At 41.1% G+C, this 22,485-nt stretch overlaps 1 protein-coding gene across 2 annotated transcripts in view; it reads left to right on the top strand.

Moving 5' to 3' along the window:
- AFF3 (ALF transcription elongation factor 3) overlaps positions 1-22,485 on the top strand; it is a 339,067-nt gene that overhangs the window by 302,399 nt on the left and 14,183 nt on the right. For both annotated transcript variants that reach the window (XM_074609144.1, XM_074609140.1), the window contains exons 15-18: positions 12,051-12,114; positions 14,778-14,914; positions 16,909-16,980; positions 19,414-19,507. In XM_074609144.1, coding sequence (XP_074465245.1) covers positions 12,051-12,114; positions 14,778-14,914; positions 16,909-16,980; positions 19,414-19,507 — 367 coding nt within the window. The remainder of the gene's footprint in view (positions 1-12,050; positions 12,115-14,777; positions 14,915-16,908; positions 16,981-19,413; positions 19,508-22,485) is intronic.

Raw genomic sequence — 22,485 nt, 5'->3', positions numbered from 1 at the left:
ATATTTATTCAACAATCTCCACTGAGGAAATCTAAAACTGTTTGGAAGTACTACCTAACTCATCATATCTCTTAAAATACTTTATCATCTATAATTTACTTGCAACTGTTCAATTTTTCTGCAGTTTAAACATGTACATACAAGGCAGAAAGGTATCAGTGTGCTTGATAAGAGTCAAAGTTACAGGACATGCTCACCTGTTTGGATTAGAAAAAATACAATCAGAAACAGCTACAACAGAACTATTGTATCTTCATCTGATTTTCCCTCAAGATGCAGACAAAAACCAGGGAACACTGGTTTGTTTCGGTTTTACCCTAGAATACTGCCATAGGAAAACTGCTTTTTTCACCGTCTCTCTCATCGAAGAGGCTTTTATCACTTGCATTCTCCATTAGTGATATGTGTGATTTCTCTGGCAGGCATCTTCAATAAAACTGTTTCACCTTTTCAGAAAGAGATACAATTAAACTGTTCCTGTGTAGTGCCTTCCATGTAGAATGTCCCCAAGCAACTTGTGGCCCATTAAAAAAAGCAATCTAAAAAGCCAAATAAGATAAAACACAGAATCAAATATGTCTTAATTTGCCCTTAAAAAAAAGAAATGGTTAAATGCCTGTTGTTCTAACTAGAGGAGCTGCTATCCACAACCTGTATCTAGGAAACACCACCAGAATACCAGCTATACTAAACCTTGCTTCTGAAATTACTGTGCAGAGAAGTCACTGAAATGTAGCAGATTAGACTGGCTGCAAATGTTAAATGTCAACAAATTTGACTCACATGTTAGAAGGATCAAATTAAACATGGCAGCCAGTGTCTTTCAAACTCATATAGTACCACAGCAGAGGATTTGAAGAAGTGTAATACAGTAGGTCTAAAATTATGTAGTAATCCTAATGGCAGCATTTGTGCAAAATGATGCCTATGAAGTATTTCATCTCATAATCCATGAAGTTCTGAATTGCTGTAATCCAGCCATGGCTTTAAAGTCTTCATTTTAATCAGACTCTATAGTTTTTAAGAGACTAAATCCCTTATATTTGATTTAAAACAACAACTAATTTTTTTGACCAATCAGTGTCTCTTTGCTTTATTCTCAATTTATTTTCTCCAGATCATTGACAACAGCTGTCACTAGCAATAAATTGGAACACAAGTAGGTCAATAAAAAGTATATCTTGCTTGGCAGAGTGCTGTATACACATACATTGCAACATAAAAGTAAATATAGCTAACGGTCTTCAAAAGGCAGGCAAAATCCTATTTCCCCTGCTTTGCCATTGTTTACTGCCTGCTCTAGATATGCTTCGAGGTACCCAGCGTGCCGCATGTATAAGTGACATCAATGCTGTTTCCAGTATTAATTCTTAACAAGATTTCCTAGATTTTTGGCCATTTCTGGCTCTATGAAGAGAACATTTTCAAGGCTACGTAATAATGCTTCAAGCCAAATTCATTCCTGCTGTAATTTCACTGAATGATAGAATTCCCAATAACTGCATTTAGGAACAAAGTCTGTTGTCCTTGAAGTGATAAGCACAGACATGCTGTGGGTGCCCGAGGGCACAGTCCCACACCCTCCTCAAAATACTGCGTGTGTGGTATGAAAAAGAGCAGAGCGTACCCAGCTTCCCAGTTATCCTTATGGCTCCTCAGGATTATTTTCTCACTTGCATTGTGGGTTACCCTTTCAAACTTGAGGTGTGGGTTTTCTTCCCTTACATTTATTTTCCTTTTTTTTCCAGCCTTATAGGAGTAAGGTGATACATCTTCTTCGGATTTTTTTCTTTTTTAATTCCTATTTTGTTGAATGTTTGTTCCACCTTTAAGGATTTAGGTGCTCCACACACCTACCAGCTTTACATTGTCCAAAGGACATATCCTGCTGTGAGACAGCATTCCTTTATTTGTTTGTGAACAAATAAACCGTACCAGAAAATATTCAACCTGTAAAGGTGTTACACTTAGAGCTCACAAAGAGCTCAAAAGATAACTTCTTGGCGCATCTCTTTGTTTTGGCTTGAACCCCAAGTCTCTCATTTTCAGTGAGAGACTGGAAACCCTCTCCTCTTCCTTGTTCTTCTGCCTCAGAGTGGAAAGGAAAAGGTGCTCTTGGGTTGTGACTCCCATACAACATGTGGAAGTCATCTCACTTTGCATTGCTCAAAATGCCTCAAGGACTCCTGGTCTTCCGAAGTATTTAGAGAGACTTTTGTAGTACCTTGCACATCCTCAGGAGCACAGCTAAGGAACAGAGTTTGGCTCCTCTTTCTTCTCATCAGCAATCTAAAAAATCACTGGTCAGATAGACCAACATCTACTACACTAAGTTCCTCACAATTCATGTGCTTACTTTGGACTGCTACCAGATTCTTGGCTTTGGGAGATTTCAAGACTTCAGCGGACCATCTCATTCTTCCTCTCCTATCCTTCTTACTTGCAGCACTGAATTTTCTCGTGTGTATACTGCTGTCATGGTTTCATTTGGGATGGGATTGACTTTCTTGCTACAGCTGGTGTAGTGCTATGTTTGGATTTGGGATGAGAACAGTGTTGGTAGATCACTAATGTTTTTTGGTTGTTGCAAAGCAGTCAAGGCCTTTTCTGCTCCTCACACTGCCCCACCAGCTGGGAGTGCACAAAAAGTTGGGCTGGGAGGAGACACAGCTGGGACAGATGACCCCAATTTACCAAAGGGATATTCCACACCATATGATGTCATGGTCAGTATATAAGGTTTGCGGAGGAAGAAGGAAGAGGGGGGCACATTTGGAGTGATGGTATTTGTCTTCCCAAGTCACCATTATGCGTGATGGAGCCCTGCTTTCCTAGAGATGGCCGAACACCTGCCTGCCCATGGGAAGCAGGGAATTAATTCCTTGTTTTGCTTTGCTTGTGTACACAACTTCTGCTCTTCCTATTAGTGTGTCTTTTCTCAATGCACGAGTTTTCTCCCTTTTACTGTTCCGATTCTCTCCCCCATCCCAACTGAGCAGAGTGAGCAAGTGGCTGCATGGTCCTACTTGCTGGCGGGAGTTAAACCACGACAACTGCTCATGAAAATATAACATTAGACTATTAGACTGCAGACACTGCCTCCCATGATTACATAATTAAGCTGCCTGTTCTCTGCAAGACCACCTACCCCCTTTCTTTTTAGGGACACTTTATGAGAGCTTGGTCTGGTGGGAAAGAGATGCTTAATCAGCTCTAGCAGGAGATTCTTACAGGGTAAAGAATTTATAGCCACTGTTCCCTGCTGTCAAAGAAAAGCCAGGTCTGTGGACTGCATTTGAACTTAAAAGCTATATCCGTGCCCCTCCTCTGTTCCTATGAGCAAGTGGTCCAGCACTGCTTATGTTTATATGTTTAAATGTTTTCACGCTCCAAAAAAAGAACACTCATTGCCTCCTGAGAACAGTCCCTGGCCTGCGCTGTCCCCCAGCTGTGCCCAGGCATTGTCTGGGACTGAGCTCAAAACTATATCAGGGAGAGTAGCAGCAATTAAACAGCATGGATGATCAAACGATAGAGCTGGTATCCTTGCCCTGCTTATTTCATTTGCACAGACATAGCCAAGGAATGGTTCTATGGACAGACACACATTTGAAATAGCGTCCAATAATTTTGCCACTCAGGAAAGAGGATTTGTTTGCATCAATTGGTTTTGATGTGCCTTTTTCTTGCTCTACAGCTTGACTAGAAAACATCCTTAGTCTACAATGAATCATAACATGAATCATGCTGAATATGAGGAAGTCTCATCTAACTTCCCATGGTGTTTACCATTCTACCACACCTCTGGTTCTTGACACAGCTTGTTTTGCTCAGGTTTGGTGGCAAACATTGGTTTCTCCTCAAAGAGCTAAAAGTCCCTCCCAGTGTAACTTAGGGTTTGTCTTCTCGTGCTGGACCACAGAACAGTGTAGGTTTTTATCACCCTCAATGCCAGAATTCACAGGTAAGAGAGATTCAAGTGCCTCTGTTTGCAGCTTAATTCCTAAGTCAGCTTTGCTGTCCCTGTGGCAGTGGAAAATATATACATTTGAAGAATGTTCTTCAAGTCCATTTTCCACGATATAGTTACCCACAAGTTTCCCTTTTGAACTAGTTCCCTTTTGAACTAGAAGGCTGGTGGGTGCAAAGGCTGTGATCCCCCAGGGAAATGTGGGGGCTTTACTGATCATTCCTTCAACATGTAAAGGATATTTTCATCTTCCAGTGACAACAAACCACACTAACGAATGATCATGACCACTTTAGCCTAGAGAATCACAGGTAGACTGTTCAAACTCATGTTTAGCCTAGGAGTACACTGTTCATCTTGAGATGCAACAATGAAGCATGGAGCTGGAGAAGGGCTGTGATGACTTAATGCACATGAGGAAAACGAATGCCCAAAATCCCTATCAGATGCTTTCCTGGTCTTCCAGTGCCTGATTTCAATTTCTTTCAAGTCCTATGATTACTGAAGTTTCTTAGACAGGCATTGCAGAACAGAGCTCTGGACAGAGTCTTTGTTTCAGCATTGCCTGGTCCTTTCACTGTAGATACCCCATTCATTGACTCGAGTTTCACATGTACTGTCACTCGGCAGTTTCACCCCCACCTTGGCTTCTCACTCACCAGAGCTGGGAACTTTGGAGCTGGCTGCCAGGTAGTCCCTCACCCAGAAAGATCTTTCTGCCTTTGGTTTTCAGCTGCCTCTTGAGAATTCAAGGTGTGATTCCGTGGTATTTTAAAACAATATAGATCTGGACTGCTGTTATCCTGCCCTCTCTCCCTAGGTGTGACTGTGAAGGCTTTCATGCCACTTTCGACTGAAATTAGCTGATTTCAGAATATCTATTTAACATTCATTGAAAGAGACACAATTGTAGTTTATCTGCAAGGATGTAATGCTTTCTCCCTCTGCTTTCAATACAGGAGCTCAAGTCCCTATGGTTAATACTTCTTTCATTCCTCTCTCTTTGCTTCTACACTTTGCCCTTGTATGTTTTAGTCTAGATATTGATTTCACATGGTTATCTTTAAGTCAGGAATCTGGGTCATGCCCAGGAATTTGTAGTAGATTTTGACTCTTTCTCATGGTCTCTTGTATTTCACTACATCAACATGGCTAGTCTGGGGGTTTTTGCATTTTTGCCAAAATGGGAATCCCCACTTATTTTATCCTTCTTCAGTTCATTTAAATTAGGTGCTAGGCTTTAATGTTGTCTGCTATTTTTTGGAACAGTAACTCCCTCTTTAGGTATCTGTAGTATTCATCTATGCATCTAATCTAAGCTATTGACCTTGTAATACTAAGCCCAACAAGATAGTAGTTTTGTAGTTGTGCGGTTGAGTAAATTTTTCTTACATTTGGCCTGACTCCTTTGTTCCTGTCTTTCTGAAATGCCTATAGCACTATCATTTAAACAGGTCGCAAATACCTTCTCTGCCCTCTCCACTTGTATGCTCCTCTGCTGAACTTCCCAGACCTGCTAGGTCTGCCATAGTGAGCATGAGACTCCCATAACTGGGTACCCACCTTCTGCAGTGCCATGCTCCAGACCCAGCAGTGACGTGTCCTGTAAAACAGCATTTATTTTAAGTTGTGGAATCGGCAGGAAGCCATAATACATGAGGGGAGAACACTGTTTTGTATAGTAATTCCTGCACAGCTCTATCCTTTATCCCCAAGATGACCACCCTTATCTGTGACCAAACATGTCAGACGTGCTCCTGACACATGTCCCACTATGAAACAGCAAATAGGCAGGGCTGTATACACCTGCCTTTCAATTTACATGGTTTTCTTGCCCTTACAAGATTTTCCTCTCCTCTTGGACTGAAAGTTTGGGGCCTAATGGCACAGCTTGAAACCTGGACATGGGCTAACCCCGGCCACGCCAGTTTCTTCTGATTTTCCCCTAGCTCTGATCAAATTTTAAAGTCGCTCATTTTGCTGTTCTACTCCTTTCCAGCACACCCACTTTTTTAGGGTCTAGATTACTAAAGTTGTGAAACTGGTCCTATATTTAGAATTATGATTTAAGCTGCTTTTATTATGTGCAATTGTTGTACATTGAGGAAGGACTAGTTTGTTTTTTTATAACACTTCAGCAGCATTATCTCTGAAGGGTATTAAAATATGCACTTAGCTACATTTATGATGTTTAATTGAACTTTTATTAGTTTTTTTTAATATATCCTCATAAAGCACCATACCACAGTAAGAAATAATGTACAAGTGGTATATTATGTAAATGAAGCAGAAAATGCTATAGTTTAGTATTTAGTTCATATAAAATATAAAAATTACATGAAAAATGTGTTTTTGAATGCAGTTATAATTAAAATTGTATATTGGAGTCTAAGCTACACTGTACTCTGTAAATACCAGCAGTTGCTCTGAGTTCCAAGGAGATTATGTTGCAGTAGATGCTGATAAATTACTGTACGAAGTAAGGCTTTTATTGATTCACTTTGTTTGATTCTCTTCCGTTTTTTTTTTACTGCATGAGTTTACATTTTTGCAGTTATCTGCTAAACTGGAGTAAATTAGAGAAGGCAGCAAAAGGCAGAGGTGGCAGAGATGCGCTGTAATGGCATAGGGCTAAATAGGATGAGGGAAACATATACACACACACAAGCATTTCACCTGGGTAATGGTAACACCACTCTTAGGAGCTCAACAGCCTGGAAATTCTGAAAGGCTGCTTCTGGAAGGGGAGTAATTACGATGCCCGCAGCCATCTCACCTCACGCTGGGATCCCGCGCAACATAACAAGCAATGGCAATGCTGCCTTTCCTGCTGGTTTTCGACAAGCTCCCAGAGAAAGTGGTGGCAAGGCGAGGGAGAGAAATTGGGGACAGTAGCGGATTGTTTGATAAATTTCATCCTGGATTCAGCCACAGCCATGCTACTGAGGCTGCCCTTGTCAAAGTCATAAATGGTTTGAATGCCGCTGCTGAAAAGGAAGCCTGGCCTTGTTTGTACTATCAGATCTAGCCATGGGGGGGTTGTTCTGTAAAAGGCTGGATTCTGTTGCAGTGCCTAGGTGACTGGCTAGTGTTGACTGAGAATGCATTGAAATGGTTCCAGCAGTACTTGATTGCTTTCCCCAATCAACATAGTAGGGTAAATTCTCCTCGAGAGCAGCCAGTTTCACATAATGACACTTGATCCCAGGGAGAATTCACCAGCGGTGTGACTTAGTTGGCACTGATGCTTTACGCTCTTTCTCTTGCCTTTCAGAGAGATATATGAGATGCATTAGAGCAGTGTATTAGAACTCCTTTTTTGGCTTTGTTGAAGAGGACTGTATTTCCAAAAGTACCAACAATCAGATATATAGAAACAAAAGACTTTCTTGTGCAGTCAAGATTATTAATAGAGATAAAACACTTGTTTATACCTGTTAATTTGAAGTCAGACTTCTTTTGATTTTTTTTTTTTTAAAAGAGGCCTGAATTCTGTTTGTAAATCTGGAGTGACAGTGCTGACACCAATAGATACATACAGTTGTAAATAACTTAAGAGGAGATCTGACTCAATTGTCTGAATACCAGAAGTCACTGAGTAACTTTCTGTGGGACTTCAGTATACATTCATGACCAGTAAGCCTAACAAAGAGACTCCAGGGCTTCTTCTGCTACTCACATCCACTCCAGTTCAACCAGTAGTCTGGTACCATTCTAATCCTGTAGAAATTTTCTCTGCTCTCTGGCTTCGCAGGCTGTAGCGAGGCTGTGATCTGCAGATCTAAGGGGTTTAGCCACAGATCTTTCTGAATCTCATCAGTAGGAAAACAGATTTGCTTGTCCTCAGGATGCCTCTCAGCAATAATTTACAGTATTCAAAAGTAGCATCCAGTGAGATTACCTGCAAATTCTCCAGTCTGAGATTATCACCAATGTGATAGGCCAAACTGCAGAGGAAATTTGGATGAACCTTCAAGTTTGTAACAGATAATGGGTTCTCAGTCACTGTAACTTAAGGGTCTGTAAAATCAGAATATGATTAGCAATCTTTTGTGAACTTCATCGATATGAAATGTGCATTACGCAAAAGAGCTATCCTGAGTAATTAGTTTATGCATCACTTTCTCATGTCTTCATATGTCCATGAGCTGAGGTAACCTGTTATCTTCAAGAAGCCTATAGAAGAGGGTTTTTTTCTGTTTTTTTACTTCATGACATAATAATTTAAACTAGTGTACTGGATTTAAAAAGACAAATTATGTTCATGTGCAGTGGGAAGCTAAACAAAACTGAATTTGAAACTTTTATTTCTCATGAAAAAATAGAAAATAATTAAATCCAAGCACATCCTTATTTTGTTACTAAAATTATATAAGAAATGTATGCAATGTACATAAACATACATTAAATCTATAGGACATTTCAGTTTTCCATTTTCACCCAACATGCACATTAGTAATCTGAATAGGAAGTTTATTAACATGTACTGATAAATGGAAGAATAGTATTTTATAGATGGCATTAAGAGATCAGAATTTGACTTGATGTGTTTATTACCACTATTGAACAAGCTCTGTTTAAGAAATTAGAAGAAAATGTACCCTATCCTTCCCAGAAAACAACTGGACTTAGTACAAACTGATGACTTCCATTTTTGCACGTTGCATTATGGTTAACCACCCCACAGCAGGGCCCTCAGAGCAGGCTTCTTGGTTCAGTAATGTGCATGCCCCTTCCCAATACCCTCATTGCTAATCATAACTTGGGAGAATGCATCCTGCTACAAGTTGAAAACAGTTTTACAATTAACTTATGTATAAGGACACCATAATTACACTGTGTTGTCTCTCTTTGGTTTTGCAGCCTCTTACCATGCTTCAAACAAGCAAATTAGACATATAGTGCTGGGTGATATATGGGAGGGAATGTTGCAAAGGACATATTTTAATGACCTGAGTTTGAAAAGATCATGTAAACGTTCATCACTTTGATAATTTCAGAGAGATGAAACCACTCTTTTGTTGATTTTCTCTGCTTTGCTTTGCTTTTTGGCACTTCATAGTAAACAATATTACCTAGGTCATTGCACAAGAAGGAGACGGGACTTAACATTGTTTTAAGAATCCCTTCAGTGGTTCTGAAAACATAGTTATTTTTCTACATCAAGCTAACGCTGCTTCAATGTCTAATATTTCATAATTGACCAAGACCAAATCCAGATGGTTCGTATTATTAAGATAATGTTAGCACCTTGCTGGGCACAGGAATTATTTGCAGCTGCAGTAGGTTATGAGATACTGGGACACAAACCTGTCTTCAGTCCCCTTTCTGACCTACTGGGTAGAGTAAGTTGGGGAGAAATTCCACTCTGAGGCAGAATAATATTTTAAAGAAAGTTGGAGCAAAGGGACTGTTTTTCTTCATATCAACAAGATTTTTGGGGTAGAGGTCATTCCAAATTAGCCAGACTTTGAATTTTATTTCCATCTAGTGATATTTAGCCTTCCTTCTCATCAAAATAAGGTTGACTAACCTTCCGTGATGCAATTAAATGTCCTTGAAACTGTGTGCACACAAATAGAAGGAAACGTACTAAGTAAATGCACTGCCAAATAGCCTTATGGTCTCAAGGAAGTATATATGGCTGTTCTCTTCTGTCAAGAGGCTCCACCTTGCTCCCACTGATCTCAGTTATGGATCTGTGCATGTTCTTACTGCTGTCAGAAAGAATTTTTTACTCATCCATCACCCTGACTTCAGTCTTTAGATCTGTATCTTCTCTGACTGACACATAACATTTTTTAAACTAATGTGCTGAGAAAAACTAATTAGGCCTGTGTACTGGTTTGGGCTGGGGTAGAGTTAATTTTTCTTCATAGCAGATTATATGGCTGAGGGATTTGGGTCTCTTCAGTCTGGAAAAAAGACGACTGAGGGGGGACCTTATCAACGCTTATAAATACTTAAAGGGTGGGTGTCAGGAGGATGGGGCCAGGCTCTTCTCAGTGGTGCCCGGGGACAGGACAAGAGGCAATGGGCACAAACTTGAACATAGGAAGTTCCACCTAAACATGAGGAGGAACTTCTTTACCCTGAGGGTGACAGAGCACTGGAACAGGCTGCCCAGAGAGGTGGTGGAGTCTCCAACTCTGGAGACATTCAAAACCCGCCTGGACATGTTCCTGTGTAACCTGCTCTAGGTGACCCTGCTCTGGCAGGGGGGTTGGACTAGATGATCTCCAGAGGTCCCTTCCAACCCTATGATTCTATGATTCTATGATTCTATGATATGGGGCTGTGGATCTGTGACCAAACCACTGTTGATAACATGGGGATGTTTTAGCTATTGCTGAGTAGCATCAAGGTCTTTTCTGTTTCCCATCCCACCCCACCAGCAAGCAGGCTGGGGGTGCACAAGAAGTTGGGAGTAGACGCAGCCAGGACAGATGACCCCAACTGAGCAGAGGGATATCCCATGCCATATGACGTTGTGCTTAGCAATAAAAGCTGGGGGAAGAAGGAGAAAGGGGGGACATTTGGAGTGATGGCGTTTGTCTTCCCAAGTCACCATTAAGTGGGATGGAGCCCTGCTTTCCTGGAGATGCCTGAACACCTGCCTGCCAATGGGAAGCAGGGAATGAATTCCTTATTGTGCTTTGTTTTACCTGTTAGTCTGACTTTATCTCAAAGCATGAGTTTTCTCACTTTTGCTCTTCTGATTCTCTCCCCCATCCCACTGGAGGGAAGTGAGTGAGTGGCTGTGTGGGGCTGAGCTGCCTATTGGGGTTAACCTACAACATACTGCTTTGTGGCAATAATACCACATAATTTACGACACCAAGCACTTACAGCATGAATGATAAAAACATCAGAATTCATACTACTACTCAGGAATATCTCATTTTCATCAGATAAGGGCAAAGGGATAACACATTAACCAATACTAAGAAAATCATTTTGCAAGGCAAAATGTCCTTCTCTGAGAGAGACAAGGATATGTCAGTAACCACAGTATAAGCTGAGAAGAACCAGGATGTGGTTTAGCTGAGTAGAGAAAGAAGGCATCCATCACCCAGGTATATGAGTCTGGAAGAATCTGCAGGGTCAGGAAATGTGAAGACTTTTATGAGAGGCAGCAACTGAAGATGCAAGGTTGTGGCCTGAAATGACATGGCAAATGTCTATTCTCCACAGCGATTGAGAAAGGTGCGATAGGGAGAGCTTGTGGAAGGAGATGAAGAAATTTGCTTCAGCCATGAGGAGCTCACTGAGGTGGTGACCAGACACTGCCAAGGAGATATCAGTTTGTGTTTTCAGTTTGAATGGAAGTGGATAAGTCTGGATCAGAAATGGACTTGTGAATTTCAGCACAGAGGCAGCAGTTGAATTCATGCCCTGCAGTCAGTAGGTCAGGTAGGTTAAGGAAGGGATGGAGTCCCTGAGATCTGTTTGAAGAGAAATCAATGGAGAAATTGGCATGAGTGACGCCAGTGGAACTGCAGCAGGCAGCCCAGCACCGACTCGGAGATGAACTCCAGGCAGCAAGAGTAAACAGGACTCTCAGCGTGCTTACAGATAAGAAGGAGAAGGGGGATGAGATGGTAGTTGTGGAGGCAAGCAGGTTCGATGTGTGTTTTTAAAAGGGAGAGATTAAACACAGACTTGTTTTGAGAGGAGGGAGAAGCCAAGGCAAATGACGATGTACAGAGAGGAGTAGCAAAAGAGGTAAGCAAGCACCGGGGAGAGGAGAAGACGGAATAACTGGTTCCGCTTAACGCTTGCATCCGTCTTGCAGATCAAAACTGTGCTAATTTGGGAAGCAGTTTATATAATCCATAAAAACGCATTTTATTAGCTTTTTTTTTGCTTTGAATCACTGACTTCTAAAGAATGAGAACAGCCATAAATGCTATTGTCTCCACAGGCAGCAATTTGGAAATAGAAGATGCATGGTTACATGATAAGTGTATTTTCTTCATAAAAAATGTTTGCAAATCAGGTTTAAAATAAGGGAAAAATAACTTGAAAATATTCTGCACTTCAGAAAATAATAAAATGTCTTCTTATTTTCCCCTGGTAGGCCACGCAATGCAGATTACTTTATGCAGGAAGCTAAACGGAAGAAGCATAAAGCAGATGCAATGGTGAGAACATTTTCTTTCCAGTTATGTTGCTCCAAATTATTTTTGTAATGCAGTTTCTTCATCAGTGCAGTATTGCTGGGGTAATTATAAAATCTATTATAAGGATGACTAGGCTTGTTAAATTAAGAAATGTTTATATAATCAAATGTTCATAGCCCAATAAACTATGACTTAACAAATAATGACTTACTGAGATAAAGGCCTGGATAAATAAAACTTTCCATTTATTCCTTTGCTTTAATTAGTAACTATAGTAATGGAGGCTGTGTAAGGGATCCACATACCTCTCTTCTCAGTTTAACTAGCTGGCTAGTTCCTATAATTGTATCCCCAAATTTGGTCTGGTGGCTGAGGTATTTGTACTTTTTTTTAAGAGCTTTTGCTCTTCAGTGCCAAAAGAATGCTGTTTTCATAGCAGATGTTTCCTAACATAACCAGAAGCACACAAGGAATCTGTGTAACCCTAGAGGAACACCTTTCACACAAAGGACTGCTGCAACAGATTCTTGGCCCCTGCTTTCACCTGTCTTACAGCGTAGCCAGTAAGAAAAAGGGGAATCTGAGATGAAGCACTAAAGAGATGCTCGTCTTTCCAAACAAATGGGTGCAACGAAGTACGCAGTGCTCCAGGAGAGCTCTGCTTGGCCGTCTCTCAGCTTTCTCCAAGGCTACGTTTGTCCAGCACTATGAATAAACTAGCACAGCCTTAAAAACATCAGACCTCTGGGATGGCAGACACGATATATGGAGTGGGACCCTCCATTAATATGGCTGTCTTGCAGGTGGGAGTAGCTGCAGTCCTGGCTTGCTCGGTCAGACAGACGCTTTGTTGTCACAGCAGCGAGAAAGAAGAAAGGTGGCTCGAGCCTCTGTTTCTTCACCTCTATTCCTCAGCTGCGCAGAATGTAAAAAGGCCAAGGAAGCAGAAGCAGGCCCTTTATTTAGGCCAGTAATGCCGAGTTTTACACTCTACCTGAGTTTATTAGCGCAAATTTTCACGGTTTATTCAGTTCCATATTACTCCAAAGTGAGTCTTAAATCAGAAAATATTGTGGAGAAGTACAAATGGTGCATTTTAGTGTGTTGCTTTAAACAGAATGGAAAAGATCACTTAATATGCAAAGGAATTTCTTAGCCTGAAGAGAAATGTTTTTATGGTAGACTCCCAGAAACAGGAGGTGCAAGCATTGTTCTCTGCTCTGCCATAAGTTTCCTGCATGAAAATCATCTAGGCACAGTTTAAATAGCCTCCCATCAGTATTAGGTGATTGAAATATCCTTCCCATTCAGCTTCCCTACACCGTGGACCAGCACCTTACTTACACCTTGTGAATCGCCCTTTGCAGGTACTTCCTCTCCCTCCTTGACCATGTAGGGATCCTGGAGGAATTTCCATATTGCCAAAGTGCCTCCAGGTACTTTGAATCATCTTGGCTGGGCTCGGTACCTCCTACTTTGGCACTGCAATACCTAACACAGGCACTTCGAGTGATCAGCCTGAAAATTACTCTAAGTCTCTCTGCTCCTTAGTTTCCCACCTGTGAAATTGGGATAATAGCACTTCCACCCGCACAAGAGCATCGGGGAGAGAAATATAATAAAAAGTTTGTGAAGTTCTCCAGCATGATCGCAATGGGAGTCATATAAGAACCTAAAATAGATTGAAGCCAGTGTGCCATTCCAAAGTTACTATTTAAAATCTTTATCCCTTGGAAAAGAATAAGGTCCATTAACCTTTCACTGTGTGCATCAGATTTCAACCAAATGCATCCAGTCCATTAATGGGCTTTATGTACCGCAGGAGTTCTGACTGAAGGAAAGAGAAGGCAGGACAGAGAGGTATTAGTATGATTCATCTCTATCTACATCAAAAATGAAATTCTGAGACCAGATAAGCGGTATGTAAGTGTACACATATGAACATTATCTGCATGTTTGCATATAACTATCATTGAGGACATATATGCACGTATATCCATAAAAGTACACAAATACACATACACAGCGTCAAAGAAATACTGAAAATAGGAGAAGAAATGGGGCAAGGAAGAAGAATGGCAGAGGAAGCTGAGGGAGCAGAGCAGTCCCTGGAAGAGGAGGAGGATACAGAAAGCAACTTCCTGACAAGAGAAGAGTGTAGTCAAGCAGTGCTGAAAATGATAGGGATAAAGAAGACCTGAGAACAGAGATGAGCCTTTAAATAAGAGTTAGCAGTCCGAGTATTTAATTCTCATTCCCTTAGTTCAAGATGATCATTACCTTTCTTTGTTGAGTGATGAAAAACGGTATTTGCAAAGATGTGTGAAACCTTTTTTAATGGAAGCTGGAACAAAAGGCCTGATGAGTTTGTGGAATTTCCAGCACTGAAGAGCTTTGGCAAATATCTGTCAGGAGTGTCCTAGGCAGAGTTGATCTTTCTTCAGACACGAGAGTGTGGAACAAATAACATCTTGTAGCTTTTTTCAGCTCTGCTTTCTGTGTCTTAGCGTTTTCACTGGTGCACAGGGTTTGAAGGGTTTTAGCTTTCTTGTAGGAAAAATTGTGAAGCTGAAGATATACCAACTCGTGTCAAGTTTACAATTCATGTTGAGAAAAATCCCATCAAATGTAACCATGTCTTGATGATTACGCTATTTCTCTGTGTCCTTATTTTTTCCCTCTAGGTGGAAAAGTTTGGAAAGGCACTGAATTATGCAGAAGCAGCACTATCGTTTATTGAGTGTGGAAATGCAATGGAACAAGGCCCAATGGAATCTAAATCCCCTTATACAATGTATTCAGAAACAGTTGAACTCATCAGGTAGGAAGGGAGGAGATGACCTCAGGGGTTACTCTCTCTGTGCAAACATGCTCATCTACATCATCACATAATTCCCTAGATAGAGTAGAAGGGGAGAAGTGAGGTCTTCCCAAGTGCCTGGTCAGTCATATGTAATGTGTATGTATTTTCTGTGATTTCTATGGAAATTAAATCAGGAAACTGCGTAGAATGGAAAAAGAAAAAAAAAAAAACACAAAAAAACCCACAAAGCTTTTCATATTAGTTGAGTTTCAAATTACTTCAAGAGTTAAGAAGCTGATATAATATGATATGTCCCGTGCTACTCAAAAGAGAAAAATAATAACACATAATACCAAAACGTTCTCATGGAGTGGTAGTTTGCAAAATGTTGTGAAGTGTTTAGGGCTGCAGTTTAAAGGTTACCTGAGGGAAGATGTGAGCAGTGATAGAAAAATAGACACTCAAGGTCAATTTGGTGGGTATGTTCCTGCTGTAGGCAGTAGAGTCCCAAAAGCCGTCCAGCTCACACTAAAGGTACCCCTACATTTAGGGATACCCCTTCATGGCTCTCCAAACAGGACAGTCTAGAATTCAGTCCCACCTGCAGTCCCTGGGAAGACAGTTTGTCTCCTAAGTCCTTTTCTCTGTTATAGTTGTTAGTAAGGGTTAACATTATTGACAGTGTCAGAGCCCAGCCACACTAGCGGAGAAAGCTGCACTGTCAGTGACCATGGCATCATTCTGCAGGACAGTCAACCACACAGCGCTCGTCAGGACTAAGTTCATAGGAAGGAAAACATTTTAATTTTTAATCATATTCATAATGAAGCAAAGCTTCTAAAGCAATTGCATTCTTTTGGACTTGGTGTTGACGTGAATGTTGTCCTGCATGTTAACAATTCCATTGGCATTTTATTCCACTTAGGGCTGTCTTCTCGTGCATTTCAGTGGACTGAGGCCAGCTTTCCAACGGGAAGGTTGTTAAACAAAATCAGATATTTTTTTCAGTAAGAGAATAGTACATCCCATCTCTGCAATTCTTCCCTTCCTTTTTTTCAAAAGGCAGAAAGCTCTTTCTTTGTCTGCCCTGTCATTTCTCACGGTACTAAATATATGGTCCTAACTCTGGAAATGAATTTTGCTTGCAGATCCATAGCTTTCAATAATGCGCGTAGCTGTGGTTGTGTTGTGGTGTGAATTGTTGTTGATCTCACTTGCTGCAGCTCAGAAAAATAAGAGGTTTGCTAGGTATGCTGGTTGAAACAAAATGTTCATATCAAATCTTTGCACAGATATCAGGATTAAAGTTTGAAAGCAAAGATAAGAAAGAAACACAAGCAGCTAATTATGGGGAACAGGTATTTTTCTGGAAGCGAGCCCGGAACTGCTGTGTGTTGTCCTAACCTTGTCCATTGTTCAGGTATTCAGCTGGAAGCTGAGATTTCCAGAAACTAATTTGTGATTGCATAGCACATCCACTCTTGAAACAGCAGTGCTACCTCTGTAGATGTTTAATATTTATAGAATTTGAATGTAATGTCATACGAGCAAAAATAGCTCTGAGCCACATGTTCCCCCTCTGCTGTGCTCTGCTCGGAGGAGCAAATCTGGGTAGACACGCTCAGAACTGGCAGGGTGAGGGCAGCACCAGCTTCAAGGCAGGCTGTCGTCTGCCTTCAAACGCTGTGAAAACCTTTCTGCGTGAACCCTGTGAAACTGGGTCTCCACAACAGCGGCGGTTATTTTGGTAGGACAGCATCACCTCGCCAGCGAGGCTCCCCTCTGGACTGACGGATGTTCAAGGGAGTTACTGCTGTATAAAGAGCACAGGGAGGCAGTGCTAGAAGCAAAATAGCTCTGAAACACAAGCAGAAAAAGCGCGTGTATGTCTGGTAACTTGAGCAAATATGTGTAAGGGAGCAGATCAAATGACATTGGCCAGCTTAGCTCTCTGATCAGTAATATAAAACTGTCTCAGTTAACTCACATTGGCTTTTTTCCTTTTGCTTAAGGTATGCGGTGAGACTAAAAACCCACTCAGGCCCCAACGCCACTCCAGAAGACAAACAGCTGGCAGCATTATGGTTAGTAGATCAAGACTTCCTCAAAAGGCTTCTTTTCTGCAGTGAGCCAGCTCTTGAAAATCAGATGCTGGCCGCGGCCAGATAGGATTATGTTGTCTTTTGAAATTAAGGGAATACGTTCTGCTCCGGGAAGGTGCAGCCCTTGTATCACTGTACCAGGTCTGCATTCTGTCTCTGTAAATAAGCAATTCATACTTATTGACTGTGACAGGTCAGCTATGGTACGTCAGCGTAATTAATTTTTAAATGCCTGATGGTTTGTTGTGTTTATGAGTGATGTACTTTTGTACCGATAGCTCGGTAATTTCTTTTGTGGCTGACATTTTAGGCTCAATAATCATAAATTATATTTACATTATATGAAGGGAGATACGGTGATGGTGATAATTAAGCCTCTTGGATTACCTTCTAAATTGAGATTTCTAGATATGTGTGCACACACCTTAGATTCTATAGGATGGCTGCTCATTGCTAGTAAAATACTAAAATGTTATTAAAATCAAATTTTAATTTAATGTCTATGTAGTTAATACATAAAATACCTATTACATGGTTACTGATTCTCAGTAAGTGGACATTTACAATCAGCAAGTGTGTTTTTAACACCTATTAACCATCTGTTAAAAATCCAAACGAAATGCATCTTTAGCCTCCATAAATAAGGAGTCCTAATTAATTATTTGTATAAAAAGGAACAAAATATTCAGAGATGCAAATTTTTTTTTTAAATGCCCTTTCTTTGTCACTGGTTTACTGTGCCGTCGGGAGGAGCGCGGCATGCATTCATGGGAATTGCTTTAAAAACACTTAGGTGGGAAAAGGACTAAAGAATGGCTTAAAAAAAAAATAATAATAATAATAAAGCCATATTCCGAAGGGTTGCTCAGAACTGCCGGAGCGCTTCGGCGTGTGCGGAACCGCATCCAAATTCACGGAGCCGCTGCATCTGTTTCAGCAGAAAGGTCAACGCGAGGGAAAGCAGACGGTGCCTTCTCTGGGCGATGAATAGCAATCTTAACTCACCGTCTGCCAGCCAGCAGATGAGCTGCCACCATTTGCATATGTGCTGTACCTGTGAAGGTGACAGAGGGAGAGTTATGGTGGCTGCGAGGCCACCGCATCCCCCTTGGCTGCTCCCTGCGCCCGCCGGGCGGGCTGCCAGCTCCCCGCCGCAGCCGGCGCCGCTTCTCCTGAGGAGAGACTGTCCTCCAGCGGACAAAGGCAGAAATTCACCTTCTGCTTTCAGTTCGGGAGGCAAACCGGCTGAGAAAACCGGGCTGGGATTTTTTTTTTTTTATAGATACATTTTTTTTATTTTTTTTTCTCAAGAGCAATTTGCTAATTCGAGGGGTTTGCTGAGGTTTGGAGATGGGAAGCACTTTGCGCTTCCAAACTCAAAGGCATCTTCTGCTGCTCAGGCTGCCTCCGAGACTAAATACCCCTTTTTAAAATAAGGCCTCCGCTGCCAAAGGAAAAGCAAAACACGCCAGATTTTTGCTTTGAAAGCTGTGTCACTGTGGGGCAATCCCACACCTGCCCATCAAAAAGCTTGCTGGGAAGAGGTGGTGGTGATTCTTGATTCAGAAAACAGACTGGTACACCTGAAGCCAATAGCGAAGAAGAGTTTGTGTGTCCTGAATGCTGATTATCAGTTATTGTGATGTATAATTATAGTTAATAGCTATTACTCTCATTTAATTACATAGCATTAAAGGTGTGTGGCACTCTGCAGACCAGCGAGGAGCATGGGGGCAGTCACTTCCAGTACAGCACATGGGGTTTTTCAGCCCACTGCTGGTTTCATCTGGGGAATAAATCAGACAGGTGGCCTAGGAATAGCCTCCGCGGTCCAATACAATCTCTATTCTGGTTTCCCACGGAGGAGCTTGGCCAGTAAAATCTGGGCGGGTCAGAGGTTTCCCTGTTTCCCGGCTATCTCTAGCTGCTGGAAGAGACCGCTGGGTGTATACAAAATGCACCCATTATAACTCTAGTTCAATATCCAGGCTCCAGACTGTTGCAATAAGATACCCCAAAAGGCTGCCTTTATATTTACAAAAAGAAATTAAAAAAAAGTATGCATATGTTGAATTCCAAGCCTGTAATGACCTTTTCACAGGAGAGACCTTTGGTCAAGTGTGCAGACTTCAAGTCAGAATCAAGGCCTGGGAACCTAACCCTGCAAACCCTTCTGAGTATAGTTTCTTTAGTACCCCACTGGTAGCGTTTGTCAGTGTGACCTTCCCTGGCCGTAATAGCTTGCCTTGCTCATGAATCCATGGCAAAGTGTGAAGTACTGTAAACAAATGGTGATAAAAACCATAAGCAAGGTGCTATCAGCCTTCCACTCTGTTAGTTTGAGAATTCAAGATAATCAGTTGGGATTTCTGTTCAGGGGACATGCTTTACCTTCTGCTCTCCCTTTTGTTCCAGTTACCGCTGCCTGGCCCTTCTGTACTGGAGGATGTTCCGACTCAAGAGAGACCACGCGGTCAAGTATTCGAAAGCGCTTATTGAGTATTTCAAGGTGCATTTTTTATGACATGTTTTTAGATCAGTGTGTCATGATAGGAAATACAGCATCTCACTAAAACAATAGCTGTGCTGGGCTTAGTTCTTCCCCAGTGAAGTCAGTAGAGTTTTACCACAGACTTCCATGGCAACACCTGATCTCTAGTCAGTTCTGCTGTCTTCACAAGGTCCCCTCCTTGCAAAACACACACCATGTCCCTTCATGAAGGGTAAGAAATTTATTGTATGAACAAACAGGTATTTTCAGATTATTCCTGATCGATTGTCTAATGCTATCCAGTTCTCTTGCAAATAAGTTTTGCAGATTTTGCTCTAATAATCCTTTCCAGGATTACACTTCCCACTAGACTACCTGTGAGTTGAAGACTTTGATCTAGGTCAGTCCTCAGGTGCAGGGCTTCCATGTAGCAGCATCAATAGGTGGGACAGTGCAGTGGGACGTGTTCTTACCCAAGGAACTTGCAAACAGCCCACGCTGACTTCAGTGGGAGTTCTATGAAAATGTTGGAGGGCAACCAAACCGCTTGCCGTGTACTTGACACAGCAATGCTGGTTTCCCTGTCCTGCTTTGCTTTGCCTGCTACTGCTTCCATTTTCCACTCTCTGCCAGGTCCAGACCCTGGTTATTTTGGATAAGACAGGAAGTCATTCAAAGTATTTTGATATATTTTATTTGACAGGCAACCTTTCTCTGGAAAGTATCTCAGGAACAAAACCTTTCAGGTGGAGGTCACCTAGCAGTTAGTCCATCCAGCATTTCATCTCCAAACACAAAACTAGCTTTCATCTTTCTAATTAAGAAAATAATATGTACATACAAGTATACACACGTACAAGCTTTACAAAGTACAAGCTTAAAGACAAACTCCTTTGAGGGACCTGAACAGACATTTGTCTTTGAACAGAGTTCTCATCTGTTGGGTTTTTTTGCAAAGGGAGGTACCCTGAAATGAAAAACATCCATCCTTTGACATTTTGTTAATAATAAAATTCAAATACAAGCATGAATGCTCATGACCAGATTCTGAACACATGAAGACGGTGGAGGAAATTGACAGATCTGTTATTGTCAAACTGAAATTGAAGTCACTGTAATTGCTTCTAAAAATTTAGCAATATGTAATTCAACATGTTATGTTTCTCTAACAACGACTTGATTTCAGGGGAAAGAAATACGTGCCTATTACAGCACTTTATTTTTCTTTACCAGTTCAGAGAATACCTGCATTAAGAACGGGCTGGTCAGGCTTTCAGCCATGTAAAATGTCTCCTACTAGCAGACAGAAACTGTTTCACAGCAAACATAAAATGGACTTATACTCTGCTATAGCCAAGATGAGCTTGGTTTTTTGCAGAGCTCCTGCTGATATAATGATAGTGTAGCTTCACATTAGAAAGTATTCTCACCTTTGAGAGTAAAAATGGAAAAAAATCCATTTGCTATAATTTTCAGTGGAAAACAAGCCAATTCTCCACTCATTTCATATTTGGTATCTAAAAGCTTTCAAAGCCAAGTGACGTGAAATGCTGACTGCATTAAGAACTTCCACATATATTATCAATCAAAGAAAGATTTTAAACCTTGTCACACACACTTGCAGGGAAAATTAGACATGCTTTTCTTTTAGAAAAGAAAAAAAAATATTATTTAAATCTCCTTTTAAGTATTTTATTTCCATTATAAAAAAAACTAATGCAGCAGAGAATTAAAAACAAGCCACAGGTATTCAGGGCGCAGACACATTTTAAAGCATAAAGAAACCAGGAGAATGGGTACTAGTAAGCAAAGTAGGATAAGAAATCGTCCCTTGCAACATTACACTCTTTAGAATCCTTACCCCTACCTTTCTGGTGCAGAACTGAGAGGAAGCTTGAGTAATACACCTAAAACATGAGAAAAAAAGCTATGGGAAGTTGTACGGTAAGGCAGAGGCTGGTTACATTTACAGGAGTAGTATCCTTGACTTCACTTCCATTTTCATATTTTTCTGCTTCCAACTCTGTAAGTAAATAACACATATTCAGTTTCCATTACACTAGAAAGATGAAGGCCAGTAGTTCTGAGACAGATCAGAAAAGAAAAGAAAAGAAAAAAAAAAAAAAAGCAACTTTTCTGTAAGAGGAGCAAATGCTGAGGATTCCCAGCTTGGTTCTATTTAGGATGGTAAAAGAGAACTTTTCATTTTTTCCCTTTCACACCTCAGCCTTTCCTGCCAATAAAGAGAAAAAGAAAACCCATTGAAGGAACAACCGCCTATGGGACACTCCAGAGCGTATTTTTCATACCACTTACCTGGGATGTGGAAGGCCCGGTGTCAAAATGCAGGAAGAATGCCAGGGCGCGCACAGCACTGATGTGATCACTGCTAAAACACAGCCAGTGTTGGTGTGCGCATGAAAGATGTGGGAACACAAGAAGCAGTTCAGAGGACACGTCAAAACTGAGAAAACACACTCAGGAGATGTGTCCAGCTTACTGCAGAACAGGTTAAGAGAAGATGTGATCATTGCGTATATGGAAACAGAGCTGATAATACCAGGTGGCATACAGTATTGCTGGAACTGGACCAACAAAATCCAAAAGCTAGCACTGAAGTTACAAAAATTAAGTCTTGAAACCCTGAAACAGAATCTGTTTTCCTAACTGTGAGGCCTGCTAAACATCAGATGCAGGGCACAGGAGAACAAGGAGGATAAATAGTGTCTTCGGATTTCTATATGACTAGCTGTCCTTTTTTTAAAAAAAAAAATAATTTTGCTTCTGGTAAAAGTTCTATGATTCATGGAAAAGGGAAATTGCAGATTGAATGTCCTGGAGGATTACTCCTGGCCTTGGAATCTGTGAAGCTCTGAAGCCCCTTGTTTTATCATTTTTCCTTCCTAAGCCATGGGAGACTGAGAGTGTTTGTACTGCTGTTAACGCTTGTAACTCCTGCAGCTTGCAACACCTGCAGCCTTGTATTTAAACAATAT

This window comes from Larus michahellis, chromosome 1 (genome assembly GCF_964199755.1).
Source record: "Larus michahellis chromosome 1, bLarMic1.1, whole genome shotgun sequence".
In the NCBI taxonomy this organism is placed as follows: domain Eukaryota; kingdom Metazoa; phylum Chordata; class Aves; order Charadriiformes; family Laridae; genus Larus; species Larus michahellis.
Note: the sequence above shows the minus strand (reverse complement) of the source record. Positions and strands in the feature narration are given on the sequence as shown.